General features: G+C 33.0%; 1 protein-coding gene across 1 annotated transcript in view; it reads left to right on the top strand.

Moving 5' to 3' along the window:
* Positions 1 to 18,808, top strand: part of DACH1 (dachshund family transcription factor 1) — a gene marked incomplete at its 5' end in the record, with an annotated part of 423,490 nt that overhangs the window by 267,100 nt on the left and 137,582 nt on the right. The window contains one exon of the mRNA XM_014462295.2: positions 18,055 to 18,227. Coding sequence (XP_014317781.1) covers positions 18,055 to 18,227 — 173 coding nt within the window. The remainder of the gene's footprint in view (positions 1 to 18,054; positions 18,228 to 18,808) is intronic.

Genomic DNA, 18,808 nt, shown 5'->3' with positions numbered 1-18,808 from the left:
CATTTTATATTTAATGAGGTTATAAGTTGAAAATTATTTCATTATGATGAAACTTCTGGACTTATAATTAGTTTCATAGTTATTTTATGTCTTCTTAGGTGAATCAAAATGTCAATATCAATGAATTTTAAACTACATTTTCTTAACCAAATTAAGAAATTGTGTAATCATGTTTATAATTTTCATAGTGATTAACTTTATTCCTAGAGTCAAATATTGATTTATAGTATACAAACTGCATATGTATTTTGACTTAATGAATACAAGTTGGTTGTTCATTTACAATCCATAGCATAGTTAAAATTTCTTATTTTTAAAAGATGAAAGGAAATCATATCTCATGATATTTAAAGCTACACAAATAATTACCAATATTTTCCAATTAATATTTGTCCTTTCCTTAAGCGGTTTTAAGGATACTTAAAGCACAGTCCAAAATTAGAGTTGACAATTGCAAATACAAACCAACCAACACAGTAATAAAATCAATACTTACATTTCCCTCGAGGCCACTATTTACTGTTTGCTGCGCCATTTCCTTAATGGAATGGCAGTTATGTTTGCAGAAACCTTGTAACTACCATTTTTATGTTTTAACTAAAAGCAGCTTTCTTGAAGAAGTATGATAAAGAAATTCTTGAGCTACTGTTAATAATTGTTATAACCCTTTAGTAGTTAATATGAGTGCAGAGAAGGTGTTTCTTTTAAAAATGTTTTTCTGATAAATGTTGTAGTGTTTCATAAGCAGTGATATTTTTTCTACTGAGAGAGAGAAAGAGAGAGAGAGAGAAAGAAGAGTAAGGAAAATTAACAGTTTTTTATACTTCACACATTAAAATTAGTTTCAAAATGTAATAGACAATATGATTGATTTCTATTAGTTAATTTTTATTCATGTTGTTATGATTGTATAGTAATTTCTTTTTTAAATTATTGTTTTGTATTTCTTTTAAAGAAATATACCTACTATTCTAATCATATTAAATATTTCTCTTTTTAGTGTACTTTCCTTTGCATTTAAAATTATCTAATATTAATGTGGTATTATCATGTCAATTCTTTAAACAGATTTATACTTTCCCTGGAATTTAACCAAAGTTAAAAGTTAATTGATCTCCACATTTGCTTCTAGTTTTCTTTTAAAGATAATAATATCCTCACAGTCACTCAGGATGAAAAGGTACAGCTTACCTTCTTGATGAATTTGTGAATGGTCAAATTTTATTTTTATTAGTAAGTGTACAAACAAAAATAGAGAAGTTGTGTGAATAGAATTTATGGCCCTTTAAAGAGATCATGTTTTGTAACAGGATATTGAAAAATCAAGTCCATGGGCCAACTCAGGTCTTTTTACATGATGATGTCAGCAACTCTGTTGCGTGATAAAACTGCAGTATTTTCATGACAAAGAAAATTCATATCCACATCTTTAATAAATGAAGAAGAAGAAGAAGAAGAAAAAGGCCCTTACTGGATTCACATATTCCCATCAGAACCTTTGTAGCTTCCTCGAACTGTAAATATTGAGAGTAAGATCAGAATGAAAGTGGTGTTGCATCACAATTAATATCTGAAGTTATTGCTGATGGCGTCGCATGTACCCCACACTCCGGCTTTTCATGCAGAGCTTTGAAGAGCCCTGCAGGACCCACCAAATGTAACTGATACAGAATCATTGCTGCACAACAGCTGCATGACAAGGTGCTGCAGCTTGTACTTTAATCTACCTCTCTTTCTGAGAGTTTATTATGTTTTTGAATTTATTCTTTTGTAGATCTGGGAGCTATCTTTTTTATGGAAATTAATCTTTTTAGAAGATTTGTACTCTCTTTTTCAAACACTAATACATTCATTCAAGTATCCTATTATTCAGATCCAGCTGGCTTTTATCTGGTGATATTTACTTCAAAAAGCCAAGTTAAATGGTATCATACATTAATTCTCAGGGCACAGGAAAGCTTTTTTAGAAGAAAAACATGATTTGGTAATTACTTGAAATATCATAATAAAAATCACAGAAAATGTCAAATGTATTGTATAATCCATCATAATAGGAAACTTCAAAAAGTTGTTTCCTGAGTGGTTTTCTGAGTCCATCCTAAGTTTCCATTGCAGTCAAACATGATATAACTCGAAAGTTTGCTTTATGTTCTAATAAACTCTATTATGAATTTTAGGTTTATATTGTTTGTTCACACAAAGCAGTGAAACTTCAAAAGGAACATTATCCACTGCTATCTCTTACATAAATCAAACTGGAAATAAGACACATTTTACAATTCAATTTAGGATCCCACTGAGACAATAATGTTGCAAGCTGTGCATTTTGCAAAGTAATATAGTAATGTCTAGTTTGCATTTTTGAAAAACCAAATTAATCACACTTTATTGAATACGTTGGAGCAAACCTAAAATTCATCTATTATTAAAAACTTGTGCAACAAACACATACTATATTTTATACATAAAGGACAAACTCATTTATTCATTAGGATAAAATACTTGGAGTTTGCATTTTGTAACTATGAAAGAAATGACATTTGCTATTGGGGCTGTTTTGAATTTTTAAAAGCTGTCTATGCATAGCAAGCTGCTTGAAAATTTATATTCACACATTAAATTATACCAAGTTTTAAAGCATCCAGATAATATTAGACTTTAACTAAAAAACATTGGGGTAAGAAAACAAAAGTCATTAAAATAAATGATAATAGAGACGTCATACAAATAAGAGAAATTTATATTGTGTTTTATTTTATGTTACCAACTTTTAATAATATGATCATTTTATTATTTTGATAAGAAAATTAATAACACTCCCCAGGCAAAATAAAGGCTTATCAAGCTCTACAATTTTATCAGGCTCAAGAAAACAAGTACTTCTTGCATGTATATATTTGGAGGTACAGTTGCAATAAAACACTATATATAGTATTGGGAATCGAAGTTTTGTGCCATCATTTAGAAATTCTATATGGTATGTATTATAGGTTGCTATTTTTGAAACGTCAGTATTGAGGAATTTTAGTGAAAATAAAAATCATGAAGGGAAGTGAAGAATTGCAAGAATAGTGGTAAAGGTGACAATGTTTATTATAGTGGTGCATATTTCCTTCAGTGTCAGGATAGTAAACAGTTTTGGGATCTGCTGATGTGCATAATCTTGTGCATGATAACAGTTATTTAAGGTTCTGTAGAACAGTAGCACATGCTCTGCACAGAATAGAAATGGCAACATTTAAAAGACATTTCGAGATTTAATTTTTCAATAAGATGGTAAAACCAAACATGATATATTTCATAAGCCTTATTATTAAAGCATGATTTGGAGGGAATATTTTATTTTTACTTTCTCAATTGCATCACTCAGGAATAGAAAAAAAAAGGGTCCATTAACCCTAACTCTACCCAGCACCCTTTAGCTTTTCTGTTAAGAATTCTACGTTGTTGTCTTATGTTCACTGGTAAGTTGTTGTCCTTTTTTCAAGAAAAAGTAAATTACTTTTCTTTATGTGAAGACTTCCAAAAAGATACAGGTTTCCTTTTATTGGGAAAAACATATTCAGTGCATATATATAATGGATTATATTACAGGGCACTCAATCAGATAGGGAAGAGTATGCAGTATGTCCTCACTCAACATAATTGTTTTGTCTTATCTGGGTCTGGAAACCAATTTGTTCTTCAATCATCATTTTAAAAAACTCTAATAATAGAGAACACAAGATTTTTTTTTCTATTTTTACCAATTTTCCAGTGGCATGAAATATGAGAATCAGGATTTCTGCCCTGGTCATATCACTGTCAAGGTGGTGGATGACAGAATTTGGGACGATTATTTCTGATGATGAGTTCCTTTTCCTCCTTCTGACTATCTGATACATCACTTTAATCATATCTCTCCCCTACCTAAGATGATGACCAAACTCATCATTGTGACATCTGAGAACTTTCATAAGCTGGCCCTAGCCTACCTAATTCTTTCTGACTTCTGCTTCTTTCTGCCTAAGATGCACTTTTTCTTCCAGTCAATCGAGCTACCCAGCTGTCATCCAAATCCACCATTAGTTTGTCTTTGCCTCCTTCACAGTCCAGGCAATTCTCTCCACTGGGCGTGCCCGTTTGTGCAGTGAAAAAAATTTAGGACCAAGGGTCAGGCAAATAAATGTGCTCCAAGTCCAGCTCTTTCCCTAAAGAGTTATGTGACCTCAGGCATTTCATTTGATCGTTCTGAACCTGTTCCCTCTGCTGCAAAATGAGAGCGTTGTGCTTGATGGTGCCATCTCAGTGAAGTCTCCCAATGTACCCGCCTAACAAATGTGCTTGCATGTGCACACACACACATCATGTATATGGAAAGCCTCTGTTTCAGACTTCTATGACTGGTATCTCACTTATACCATGTCACTTTATTTTTTTTCTCACATCCTAACTAGAATATAAATTCCAAGAGTATGTAGATTTTTGTCGGCTTTCTTCACTGCTTCATTCCCAGTGCTTACACAATGTCTGGCATATAATAGGTATTCATTATGTGTTAAAAGAATAAATGATTTCTGGATCTATTTTGTACTATAACAGTCTATGATTCAAATATGTAAAGAAAAAGAAATAGCATATTGTGTAATGGTGTTTAACTATAATCTCTTGCCTTTTAGCCTGTACAGTAACATTCTTGCCATCTAGTTCTCTACATGTGATTAAAAATTGACATTTTAATAAGTTATTTGTGTTTTCTGTCCTATTTCTGTTTTTTCTGTTTAACATGACTGCATAATAATCTTAATAGTCTGCAGGTTTTTCCCCTTTTCTCTCCAAGATTTTCAATATGTGATATTAACTTGACTTTTGGATAAATAAGAATATAAAATATTTTTCAAAGCCAGAATTTAAACCCATATTAAGATAAATCTGAGTAAATGCACATCATGGAGTGATTTTCTAAAGTGATTTTCACAGTCAATAGAGATTTGACACATTTAAAAACTCAGCCTTCTATTCCTAAACTCTTAATACTTTGGTGAATTTATTAGATTTAGAGTAGATAACAACATACAAGTATTTTTTAAAATCTCTCATAGTATTTATACACATAAGCTATTAGAAAACAAATCATTTAAAATTTTTGTTTATTGATGTACCCATTACATAAGTATACTTCTTTGTGAATATGGTTCAAACATATGGTAAGAGGCAAAATATACTCCAGATATTTCTTTGTGAAAGTAGCTATTTATAGGAAGCTCATAGAACAAATTTTTAAAATATACGAAAGAGGAAAAACAGTTTCTGTACGGACTATTTTAACTAAAGGGAGTTCTTTTTAAAATATATTTTTATTGATTTAGAGAGGAAGTGAGAGAGTGATAGAAACATCAATGATGAGAGAGTCATTGATTGGTTACCCCCTGCACACCCCCTACTGGGGATCAAGCCTGCAACTTGGGCATGTGCCCTGACCTGGAATCGAACCCATGACCTCTTGGTTCAGAGATTGTTGCTCAACCACTGAGCCATGCCAGCTGGGCTAAAGGGAGTTCTTAAAGTATTTAATTTTTTTTGAAAAATCATATTTTAGCCTACTAACTAAAGTCTTAATTAGTTATTTAATATAAGTTACTTTAATTAAGACCAACATTTAGCAAAGTATACTTATCGAGGTATTAAGCTAGGTACATCTAAATGAGAGCCTCTGTGTACTGCTGAAAATGGTCCTAACAATTTTGTGTAATGATGCGAGAGAATGTGCATAAGAGAACATACAAGAAGCAAAAATGATGTTATACTTTAGTATTGGAGGATATATTGAAATTATGCAAGACAGATTTTGTGATCAAAAGAGAAAATAGCAGGTCATAATAAATATTTTTATTACAAAGAGTTTTGTTTACAATGTGATGGGGAATTACTGTTAAATAATCAAGGACTCCTCCCAAGAAGATAATTATTTTTAATAAGTAGAGTTCTTTTTACACTGTAAATATTTCAAATGTAATAGCTTTATTTTGGAAAAAGATAATTTGGAAAGATGTTACTTTCATAAGTTCAAGCCTTAAGAAATCCTACTTTTAAGCACTATTTGAGACTTTACAAACATTTTTTTTTTAGAAAAGCATGTCACTTTTTAACATTGATGTTGGAAAAATTGTTGAATAAAACTTCTGAATATGATTGATTTCTCTAATACTATCCTGTGTTTTTTCAATGAACATAAAATGTGTGTTTAGTATTTCATTCTGACAATGAATCATTGTGTGCCCTTAGATTGGTTGCAATCTCTCTTACAGTCTTCATCGGTCACATTACGGCTATAATAATTACACTCGATGATTTTTAAAAGAAAAAATGAATAATAATGTTTAAATTTTACTTTATATTGGTCTAAGGGTGTTGATATTGTTAAAAAATAATTCTCATTTTAAAACATACTTTGTAGCCATTTTTATTATTCTAATTCACATTGCCATACCAATCTAAAACAACACATTGTATCTAATCCTTCTTGGGATAAAAGAGAGTGCTTATATTTAACTCCCAAATTGGAGTTAAAATGTAGAAATAACATTATCCATATTACTGCTAATCTTCCTAAGTATTTTTCTTCATTGCCAGCAACTGAAATTTTAGTGGTCATTTTGACCTTGAAAATCTCCTGCCATGTCTGCCCATGAAAAACTGATGAAAAGTCCTTTGAATAGTACGTTTTCACTACATATAATAGAAGCTATGGAAAGAACGATTTGGTTTCAAATAAACAGTAGCTTTCAACAGGCCTGCCATCTGCACGTAATCTACCACTCTAATATAATATTATTTCAATGGTTCTTCAAAGGTGCTGAGTTCTTTGTGATGTAGTCTCTAGATTCAAAGCTGCCTCTCTCCATAATGTTCTTAAGGAGGATCTTGTAATTACTGGACACTACAATTTCTTATCATATTGCAAGTTGTACTTACAGCATCTTTTCAAACTATGCTTAGTTGTGTCTTATTTTTTTGTCTCTGTTTAGGCTTTCTACCTACTATAAATAGTAGTTGTATTGTTAAGGTTTTCAAACCAATCATAATCTGCTTCAATCATTCATTCATTATTGAGAGCCCGATATCTGTCAGGTCTTCATGCTGATTATCTTATGAAAAAAGATATTATAGATTAGAAGTCAAGAGGCTTGAATATTATACAAATGCATTGATATACTTTTGTGCTAAGAATTTATTATAGGAGTCATGTAACAATATTTGTGTATGCCAGCTCAGTTTCTCAGCTGTCTTCATTTTTTAAAAATCATTCAGCTTGGCTTACTTGGAACTTACTCTGTATCTTATGTTGAAATATGAATTTAATAGAATTAGCTTTGTACATTTTATGCCCTCTTCAAGTATGATGGCTTAATATCATACTCACAAGTCAAAGATATCCAAATCTTCCTCAGTGGTATCAGCTTTTCTCCCAAATATCAGTCCCATATTTCTAACTTCGTATTGTCAATCTTTCTTTGACTCTTCCTGGAATAGCTCATAAGCAACAAGTCCAAAGTTGAATTGATTTTATTTATCAGTAAATATGATCTTCCTCAGATAGGTGATTTAAAGCTTGGATTGTGGATTCAGAATTCCAAGATTAATATCCTTCCTTTTTACTACTGTATAGTATTCCATTGTGTAAATGTACCACAGTATTTTTGTTGTTGTTGTTTGTTTGTTTTTTTTATCCACTCATATGCTGATCGGCATTTGGACTGTTTCCAAATCTTAGCTATTGCGCTGCTATGAACATAAGGGTGCATATATTCTTTCTGATTAGTGTTTCAGGTTTCTTAGGATATATTCCTAGAAGTGGGATTACTGGGTCAAATAGCAGTTCCATGTTTAATTTTTTTTGAGGAAACTCAATAGTTTCTCACAGTGGCTGCAACAGCTGCATTCCCATTAGCAGTGCACGAGGGTTCCCTTTTCTCCACATCTTCACCAGCACTTGTTTGGTGATTTGTTGATGATACCCATTCTGACAGGTGTGAGGTGATACCTTATTGTTGTTGCATCTCTCAGATGATTAGTGACTTTAAGTATTTTTTCATATCTCTCTTGGCCTTTTGTATGTTCACTTTGGAGAAGTGTTTATTTAGGTCCTTTGCCCACTTTAAAATTGGATTGTTTGTCTTCCTTTTGTTAAATTGTATGAGTTCCTTATACAGTTTGGAAATTAACCCCTTATCAGATGTATCATTGGCACCTTTTTCTCTTTATCTTTGTTTCCAAATGATCACTAAGTTCTACCAAGTTTATTTCCAAAATATCAAACATATTTCTTATTATCCTACCTTTCTATTTTTCATTCTATCTGATAAAATTGTGTGCATTTGTGTGCATATATGCTATATCTTTGTATCTTTCTTTCACACTATAAGCTACTGATGAACAAAGATTATAGATGTTCATGTTTGAAATGTACCACGTGTGAATGTAAGAATCGGTCTGGGTTTGCAGCTCTCAGTTTAAGAACTGACTGAGAGTTAGTCCTAATTTGTTAAATGCTGTGGATGCAATGGGAGCAGAAGGCACATAAGCCTGGCCACGTGATGCTTACATTAAGACAAGAAATGTTGGGCCTTTCCCTTAATAGCAATGGGAAACAATTGCAGTCCTCTAAGCAGGAGAGAAACCGTGTGAGATTTGTACTTAAAAGTAATGATGTTCCTTGGACCTGGTTACAGCAGCAGATATAGAAACAGTGTAGAGATAGATTACACAGATAAAATCAACAGGACATAAAAAGGAATTGGACATGGATGTCACAGAGAGAGAGAGGAGATAAAGATGTTTCCAAGGTTTCTGACATATAGCTAGCTAGTGATGTCATTTATTGAGGCTAACAAGGATTAGGGAGAAGATAGTTTAACACTAGATCCATACATATGAGAAATACTAAAATAACTCCCATGAGTATGTCATGTATTTTATACTTTTCAGAAAATTCCATAACAATTTTGGCTCAAGTGAGAAGATTTTTCAATTCAACGTAAGTAATTTAAAACTAAAAATGTTGTCTAAAACAGTAGAAGTTAAAACTGATTTCAGCTGACCATGAACAGCAATTACATATGAACATAAAATTGTTAATATTATATATCAGGACATTTATTACTGTACTAACAGTATAGAAAGTATATTAACTTGAAATTTTATTTAATCTAATTCTAAAACTATAGGGAAATGACATTATCCTTAGAGAGGAGAATTTCCAGTTCATTTGTTTGCCTAATGGAAAAATAATTTGACGAGTCAAATTGGAAAAAGGTAGAAATTTATTGACATTGGCAATGAAAAAGGTTAAAAGATGTAGTTAAGTTAACATAGATGCATTATACCAAATTACTTTATTTGGAAGGATTTTATAAATATATTTTAGGTTAGAAAGCTTAAATATGTTTCTAGTATAGGTATTTCTACCCTGTCCATAATAGCAGTATACTTTAGCTGTGGAATTTAACCAATCTGTTGGAATGTCATCATTTCAACTGAATAGAAACATTTGGCTCTTGTTTACAATGATATTATAGTCCATATCAACAAAACACGCCAACATTTAGAAAAAACAAATTAGGCTGGCTACTATTTCTTTCTTTATACTGAGTCCTATGCAGCTATTTCCTGGTTTAAGTCTGTCATTTGTTTTGCTATGTTTTGTTTTGAGGATCTGTTTTTCCTGGTTCACACTCTGAGCATGGTGCTAATGAGTTCAAAGCAAACAGCAGCATCAAAAAGCCAAGTGTTTTCCGATATAATTATCTCTATCTTCTCCACATAAAGTATTTAACCTTTTATCTTTATAATAATGGTCCTTCTTTTTACTTTAAGTTGCATCAAAACTGTCTGGGATTTGATATGACATAAAGAAAATACATAAAGCATTGCATTCTGTAATATATTAACTCCATCAAATAATATTTAGGAGTTCAAAATCAAGGACATTTTAAATGGAATTCATTGTCTATCTTAAGTTTCCTAATGCTGTTTTGGTTTTCCATGATTCTTCAAAGATTCTTAGGATAAATATTTTTAGTAATAGCTCCCTGTTCTTGAAGGATCCTTTATGTATCCTGTCTGACATTAGTGACTTGAACTTCAGCTCTGATTTTTGTTTCTTGTTTTTTCTAGTTCAGCAGTCATTAGCCATGGTAAAGAATATTCAAGCAAAATTAAAAAGAAATAAGCAGTTCTTATTTCCAATATTTTGGTGTCATTTTGTGCAGCATGTTAACTTACAATACTCTCAACAACATGGGGGAGTATGTAAGGCAATAGAAGTATTTAAACTTGGTGAAGATATTTAACTATTATGATGGTTCGGATGAGTCCCAGACACTAATAGCTCTAGTACTGTGTTATTATCATTATGTATAAAACAAAATATATCAAAATACCTTTATATTCACAGGTAAAATAAAAAAGACCCTTGTATGACAAGAGTTTGAAATTCCTTATTAAATATTTAACACTCAGGTAACAGAGAGTATGGTTTAGTTAATGATAGGTAGCCAAACAAATATGTCTAATTATTTCGGAGTAAACAACATGTTTTCCTAAATGACTCATATTTATTGGAACTCATGACAATCTTGTTCTTTCTCTTTAAGACAAAAATGAATTGATAACAGAATATAAGCTAAGCAGGACTGGATATATGACATCCAACCAGTTCTGTTTTTCCCCAGCACTTCTAAATCAAACATGATATGTGTGCATATATAAGCTTTAGACTCTGGAAATAGCCAATTACCAATTAGCACCAGACTCTGGTATCACCTAAACCAGTAGTCGGCAAACCGCGGCTCACGAGCCACTTGAGGCTCTTTGGCCCCTTGAGTGTGGCCACGAAGTTTCAATAGCACTGTACGTGCGCACCCGCACGTGGTATTTTGTGGAAGAGCCACACTCAAGGGGCCGCAGTTTGCCGACCACTGACCTAAACCAATTAGGAGCCATTTGAGGTTTTTTGTTGTGTTGTTTTTTTATTTTGCTAAAACAGAGTACTTAAACTAGGATATTTTAAATTCTGCACCTAATTGTACTTTTAAACATAACTTTTCCTCATTTTAAAATAAAGCAATGTGATGAAATTGAGCCAGATTTCAGTGTTTATGTGTGCTACCGTGGACCAACTGAGCTCAGATCGTCCTCCAGAAACAGCTTTAAAGATTACATTACAGTAACTCAAGAGAAGGCTGTTGCTCCTATTTATGCAAAGTACTAGTATTACTGCTGACATTTCATTAGGGTGAAGTTAATCCCCTAAAAGATAGTAACTTGTTTATTCCCTCCCACCGCTGAAATAACAGCTGAACATCTGTAGCACCTGTGACTGGTATTTACTTTTACTTAGCGGTCTTGTTTCCATTGTTAAAATGCCGTTGACATCCTTCTAAGTGGTCTCCAATGGTGTGGAGTAAATGGCTGCTCTTGCCATCATTTCCATTGTAAACGCATCTTGACAATGTCAGGTTCCCGTCAGAGTCCATCAGCGTCACTCACTAAGCAGTGGTGTGACCGTTAGTCCCTTTGAGATTTGCCTCCTTTATCAGGGTCAGCCTGTGGGAAAATATGAACAGATAGTTGCATGTCAACATGCCTATAAAGGATAATAATATTTAAACATACTTTTGCCGTTCTAATGTATGGTAGTTTAAAAGACATTTATATTTTACAGGTCACTTAATTTTGTGTTTGATTATTTTACACGCGTCCTATCTAAAAGTCTCAGAAAGTGCTCCTGTACTGGCTTCTCTTTTGAAATCTAAGCCTCATTAGATACACTTCGAACTCAGTAATAAATATAATCATTTGGGCTAGGATTTTAATTGATGCTACTCATACATATACCCAAAGTTTGTGTTGTTGTTGTTTTTTCATTACAGAGAAACAGTATTAATACCTTACCCAAAACATTTTTCATTTTTCTTTTGTACCAAAAAATTGTGTTTTAAAAAAATAAAGTTCTCTTTCTTTCAATAATGATTATCTCCAAATTTAATCACTCCTTAATTTTTTTTATTCATGGTAACCTTTTGTCTTTGAAATTTTGTCTCAATAATTTGAAGTTTCAATTGACTTGTAAAATGACATTTCAACCGTTCTTTCCCTTTATTTCAGATTATTTACAAGAACCAGTTACTAAAATTTTATTTATAATGCAGCCATATCTGTTGTTGGTTCTGTTAACTATGCTATGGTCCCACTCTATACTCCACAGATATCCTCCTACCATTTTAAAGAAAGTAAAAAATAAAATACAATTGGTACTTGTTAACAGCAGTTGAATCAGCATTACTATCCTATCACTCTATACTCCACAGATATCCTCCTACCATTTGGAAGGGGGAAGACCACAGGGAACGAGGATTTGAAGAAATAATTATAGTGAAGAGATAGCAACTAATGGGGAGGGCTGTGGCTTAGTGATCCCTTTTTGGGGGGTCCTTTTCACCACCAAGTAAAGGGAAGGGAGTTCCAAGAGACTTACTCAAGGATCACACATGTCTCCACCTCATTTCATATTGGAATTTCTGCTTTGATGTGAACTGATGCTTTGTTTTTTGTACATATTGAAGCAGGGTGATAAAGAATGGAGAACATGTGTCAGGATAGGGAGAATGGACATCATCAGAAAAACCAGACCCACTCCAGAAGAAGGCCGTAGTATCAAGGGACAATGGCAGTTTAGGAAGATCAGGAAGCTAAAGGGACTTGTACAGTTAGGAGGTTCCCTTGGAAAGCCTCCTTCAAGGCACCAGACATTACTTAATAGGAGATACTTAGCATTTAGACAAGTCAGAGGCCCATAGCACAGCCATAGAAGTGACCATAGAGGGAAGACTTGAGCAGGAACCAGTTGGATAGAGACCTTTATGTCACTACCCAGGAGAAGCAGCGGAGGAGGAGGACAGATGCAGAGCTGAGCAAGCCCTCTAAGGCTGTAGTGCTGGCCAGTGTTGATGGGGATGGTGAGGCAGAGATAAGTGTTAACTAGAATACCCAAAATCTGCCAAAGGTTATTAAGAGGCAGAAGAGGGAACATGACAGAAAAGGTGATAATTAGAGGGAAATTAACACCATTTTATATTTGTTACCCATCAGATCTGACTGTTCAGTATCTGGTTACCCTTAGAACAGTGACGGCTTTACTGTCTTTACAACCTGTCCCACCATAAAATATGTATCATAAAATACAACAAAAAATATGAATTGGAGACGAGCCAAGGAAAATTCTCTGAGATGATGATAATAATAATAATAAACAGAAATATTGTATCATTTTTTTTTGCTTTCTCAGAACCTATAACCATGTTTTAATGTTGGGGTGCTGTGGGTTTAAGGGAGAGAGAATCTCCCATACAGCTTGTCCTTACAGCTTGAATTCAGTTAAACTAAATTTAAGATCACCTTGTTAGTCACTGAGAAACACACATCTTTTACATGAAAGAAAAACTAAGCCCATGAAATCACTTTTTGGACATAGGTCCCATATATTTGAGCATGTACTTATTGATACATTCTCTTTTTTTATTGATTAAGGTATTACATATATCTCCCTTTCTCCCCATGCCCTCCCCAACACATGCCCTCACTGCCCCCCCCCTTGTGTCTGTGTCCATTGGTTAGGCTAATCTGCATGCATACAAGCCTTTTGGTTGATCTCTACCCCTCCCCTCACCCTCCCTTGCCTTCCCTCTGAGGTTTGACGGTCTGTTTGATGCTTCTCTGTCTCTGGATCTGTTTTTATTCATCAGTTTATGTTGTTCATTATATTCCACAAATGAGTGAGATCATGTGATATTTATCTTTCTCCAACTGGCTTATTTCGCTTAGCATAATGCTCTCCATGTTCATCCATGCTGTTGCGAATCGTAGGACTTCCTTCTTTTTTTTACCGCAGTGTGGTATTCCATTGTGTAGATGTACCACAGTTTTTTAATCCACTCATCTGCTGATGGGCCCTTAGGCTGTTTCCAAATCTTACCTATTGTGAATTGTGCTGTTATCACAGTGATGGCGAACCTTTTGAGCTCAGTGTGTCAGCATTTTGAAAAACCCTAACTTAACTCTGGTTCCATGTCACATATAGAAATTTTTTGATATTTGCAACCATAGTAAAACAAAGACTTATATTTTTGATATTTATTTTATATATTTAAATGCCATTTAACAAAGAAAAATCAACAAAAAAATGAGTTTGCATGTCACCTCTGACACATATGTCATAGGTTCGCCATCACTGTGTTATGATGTCAGTATAATTAGACAGGGTAAGTACATTTTTTCAGCTAATGTAAATGCTTAATTGGTACTTTTTAGCTAGAGACCAAATTGGTAGTTGGTCTTAATTACAATTTTCTCTCTTGCATTCATATATCTATTTATATCTGGTTGCTTCAGACTCTACATGTGTTAATATCACCCACCAAAAATCATGCCACAGCATTAGTAGCTGCCCTCATGGTGCTGCTGGTTACACTCCTTAATTTCATCATATAGGAGCTGGCTGTCATGTTCTGCTATCAGCAGTGCACATCTGCCTACATCTGTTTAAGCAGGTGCCTAGCTAAGACTGTTCCAGTGCTCCTCCACATCTGTTTATAGAACTAGATATAGGATATCCCTTTAGTGCCCTCCCCTCAACACTAAAATCTGATTATAGATGAAATAATCTGAGAGGGGAATGCAGTCTCTGAATCTTTTCATGAGCTGATGATCATTTTCTTGGGCTCAAAACCATTATATATTTTTATTATATTTTATGAGTTTTTTTATTACACACTCCAACACCTTATTATAGTACATGCTTTTTGAGGCCATACTAGGGCTATCTCAACTTTGTCTTTTTATTCCACTGTGAAGTCAAAGAAATGGCATGATTCTACAAAAATCAAAGAGGAGAAATTAATCAGTTATTTTCTGTTTCTCTCTAACTCCCCTTACCAAATATTGAAATGTTTTTTGTATATTGAATCTTCTGTCTCTTGCAAGTTTTCATGTGATCATAATAGTAAATCTTAATCTTAAAGGTATATATGTCTACTGTATGTTTGTATGTAAGCATAATAGGCTGATCTCACTAAATGTATTGGCTTAAACTGAAGTACTTGAAGTTATGCATTTAATAACTATGGGCATGTCTTTTTCTGAAGTGGCCTACTTTTAATTCTTATTTATTCATGCTAATAGAGGAGATGGGTGTTATAAATAATGCAGAAATCACTTACAGCTGACTTAGTTACATATTGTATATTTTTCATCAGACTTAGTTTCTTAATTGTTTGCTCTATTTATTACCTAAATGAGCTAACATCATGTGTATTTAACAAATGATGATTGGTAGAGATGTCTAGCAGCATTTTATGTAGTGGGAAAATTCCATCTAGTGTTATAAACTTGTTATGGAAAATTCACATATAGATGATTAATATTTATCCTTACACAAGGGCCTGATGTCCTATGATGCAAAATAAATGTGAAAATAGATAGTATTTTGCCTATACCCTGTTTTCCAGATGATTTAATCAGAAGTTTAGCTTAATATTTTCCACCTTGATAATGTGAATAAATAGAATTATAGTGCTTTTCTATTGATATAAGAGTGAAATTAAAATATATTTGAGAAAATGACTTTTCCCATTTATTAATTGGCAATCAGAATTCAAATAAAAAAGAAATTAGTTCAAGTAAACAGAAAAACAGTAGATAATAGTTATAACCAGAACTTAAACTGAATCTAAAATAATGGATATGAATATCATTCTCTATTCCATATATTAATTATCCTCAAATAAGCAATCTATTATAAAATATAATCCTATTATTGGATAGTTTAAATGAAATATAACATTAGAGAAAAGCAGCATTTTATGTAGTGGGAAAATTCCATCTAGTGTTATAAACTTGTTATGGAAAATTCACATATAGATGATTAATATTTATCCTTACACAAGGGCCTGATGTCCTATGATGCAAAATAAATGTGAAAACAGATAGTATTTTGCCTATACCCTGTTTTCCAGATGATTTAATCAGAATTTTAGCTTAATATTTTCCACCTTAATATTCTCCTGACATCATTTATTTGAAAAATTCACATATTTATAGTTTTTGCACATTTGACTAGGACCTTGATATAAATATCAAATAAGTCATGAGTGGAGAAATAAGGATACCTAAATTTGTGAATATAAAAGTAAACATTTACATCACAGTATAAGAGTAAGCTGGAAGAATTCTTTTATGTGAGTAATTTTTGTATGAAGCTATAAACTTATTTTTATGCCAAAAGCTGTCATGGTTTCTTATAAAATAATAAAGATAATAAAGATATGCATTTAATTGATTCTTTTCATTGTTTAATAAAATTGCTTTGTTTGATTGCTGAAGAATTTGAATTGAGTTTTCATTATCCACTTCTGAACAATTTACTCTAAGATCCAGACAGTATTGAGCTAATGAGTTTGAATTTATATTGAACCTTAACTGTCTTCATGAAGTAAATGGAAAAAAATCATGGCAGTAACTAAGTATTCTTCATTAAAACTGTGTCGGAGAGATTTTACAATGAAGCTTTTAATAGAGCTAAAGCATTTAAATTGGAGCTTTACCAACTTTGCAGTTTCTAAGCATATTACATAAAAATATGGTATCTTTTTTTTTTAAAAAAGGAAATCTCATAAGCTGACAGGGATATTACAAAACATTTTTAAGTGGGTAGTTCATATATTCGACAGATTCAGTTAAGCAATAAATTAGTGTTAAAATAATTTAATTTGGAGACATCAAAATTTAAATGACATGGCCACCAATACTGAAATGCGAGCCCTTGAATGTAATGTTTTGACTTCAGCACTGATATTAACACAATCATAAACTTTTATTTCTCTGAAGTTGAAAATAAATGATGTATCTATTAATTCACATATATTTAATTTATTGCTTTGACATTATTTTGTTTCGTAAAACAATCTTTTGAGTTCTCTCCACTATGTCTAACAAGGCTGGGCATTTAATGGTTCCATGTTTAGGATTTGCTGTGGAATTAAGTGAGGAACTTTAACTTTGAATGGAAACTAGAATATTGTTTACAAGGATACCTTTGCATTCTATAGCTATCAGTGTGCTTCATTTCAAGGAAGTAATGAATTCTTTAGGTATATAATAGAGCCCATTTTATATTTAGGTGGTTAGTTGAACAGGATTAGACTCTGCAAATAGGCTAACTGCTGTAGAAAATTTTTTTTAATTGAGAAATTATCTAAGAAATGGAAAAACAGAAAGAAAACAGGGTTTCGGGAAAATTAGCTTATTTCCTAAGAAATCACTTAGCCAATCTCCAAAATGGAATATTCCTTTTAAGACCTCACTTCAAGTTAGTCATTAGAAGATTTGGAATAATATTGTATACAAATAATTTATATTCATTCCCCACAGGCAGAAAGGATGGTTCTTTGGATAAGGAAACACTGGACTCCCCCCACTCCAGGATCTCAGGCTTCTGTTACCCACCCCGCATGCCAAGGGTGCATAGCCTCCCAGGTAGTCAGCCTCTCCACCCACTTCAGCAGGGCCACCTTCTGCCAACTGGTATGATGGCATTTTTTAGCACTAAAAATGGTAATTGCACAGAAAAAATATATAGGACATAATAGAAACATATTACATTAGAAAACTAATTGTGATAAGTTAAAGGAAACCCTAGTATTTTAATCAAGAATTAGGCTGATCAGAAGAATAATTTGGCAAAGAAGTGACCATTTGTATTACACACGTGAAGAGTGGTGATATGGTAAGACATAGCTCAAACTAGTTAGCGGTAAGCCTAATTTCCCTGAATGACAAACGGGTTTGTTGCATACAAAGAGAACCAATGTTTCTTGTTTGGTTGTCATTATTAGGACATCTTTGAATGGTTCAATTCTCAACAATTTATGTTTTTAACCATTTTAATAAATGGTATATGCCGTGTTTCATAGTTTTATTTGACCAGAGCAATGATGATATATGTGTATTTTTTTATAGGACTGGAACTTCCTTTTATGATGATGCCCCACCCTCTAATTCCTGTCAGCCTACCTCCAGCATCTGTCACCATGGCAATGAGCCAGATGAATCATCTCAGCACCATTGCAAATATGGCGGCAGCAGCACAAGTTCAGAGTCCCCCATCCAGAGTGGAGACATCTGTTATTAAGGTAATTGTTTCTCACAAGATTGTTTTGGCTGACACCAAACATCATCTTAAGCCACTGTCTCTTAATCTGTTTTTCTATTCCACAAGTAATTCTAACTTCAGAAAGTTAAGTGATAGTGAATACATTATGAAAAAGAAAAAAAAAACTTGTAGTAATTAGAACCAGGGGTACAAGATTTAGGCAGGCTAGGCTAATTTCAAGTTCTCTACTATATCTATTAAGAGAGAAACACAGGACATTAAGTGATATGTTTAAATTTTGTGTGTGCTTATATGTCTGGTTGTGTGTGTGTGTGTGTGTGTGTGTGTATGGTGTTATGAATCTTAATATGTGGATGTGGAAAATAGTGATTTGTTTTCAGAAGACCAGACTATTAAATTATGGTTCTGCTACTTACTAGCTGTGATCCTTGCATTAGAGCTCTGGTGAACTCAAACCCATGTGAGTCTTAGGTTGTGGCAGTTTAAACTCATCTCTCAAACACTATCCAGCCATAGGATTTGGCATTGGAAATAAAGAAATTGAAAGCATTGAAGAAAAGACAATTATTTAGATGAACACAGTACCTCTATAACATTGTT

The sequence above is a fragment of the Myotis lucifugus genome, unplaced genomic scaffold, assembly GCF_000147115.1.
Source record: "Myotis lucifugus unplaced genomic scaffold, Myoluc2.0 scaffold_177, whole genome shotgun sequence".
Lineage (NCBI taxonomy): Eukaryota > Metazoa > Chordata > Mammalia > Chiroptera > Vespertilionidae > Myotis > Myotis lucifugus.
This window is presented reverse-complemented; position numbering and strand designations above follow the sequence as displayed.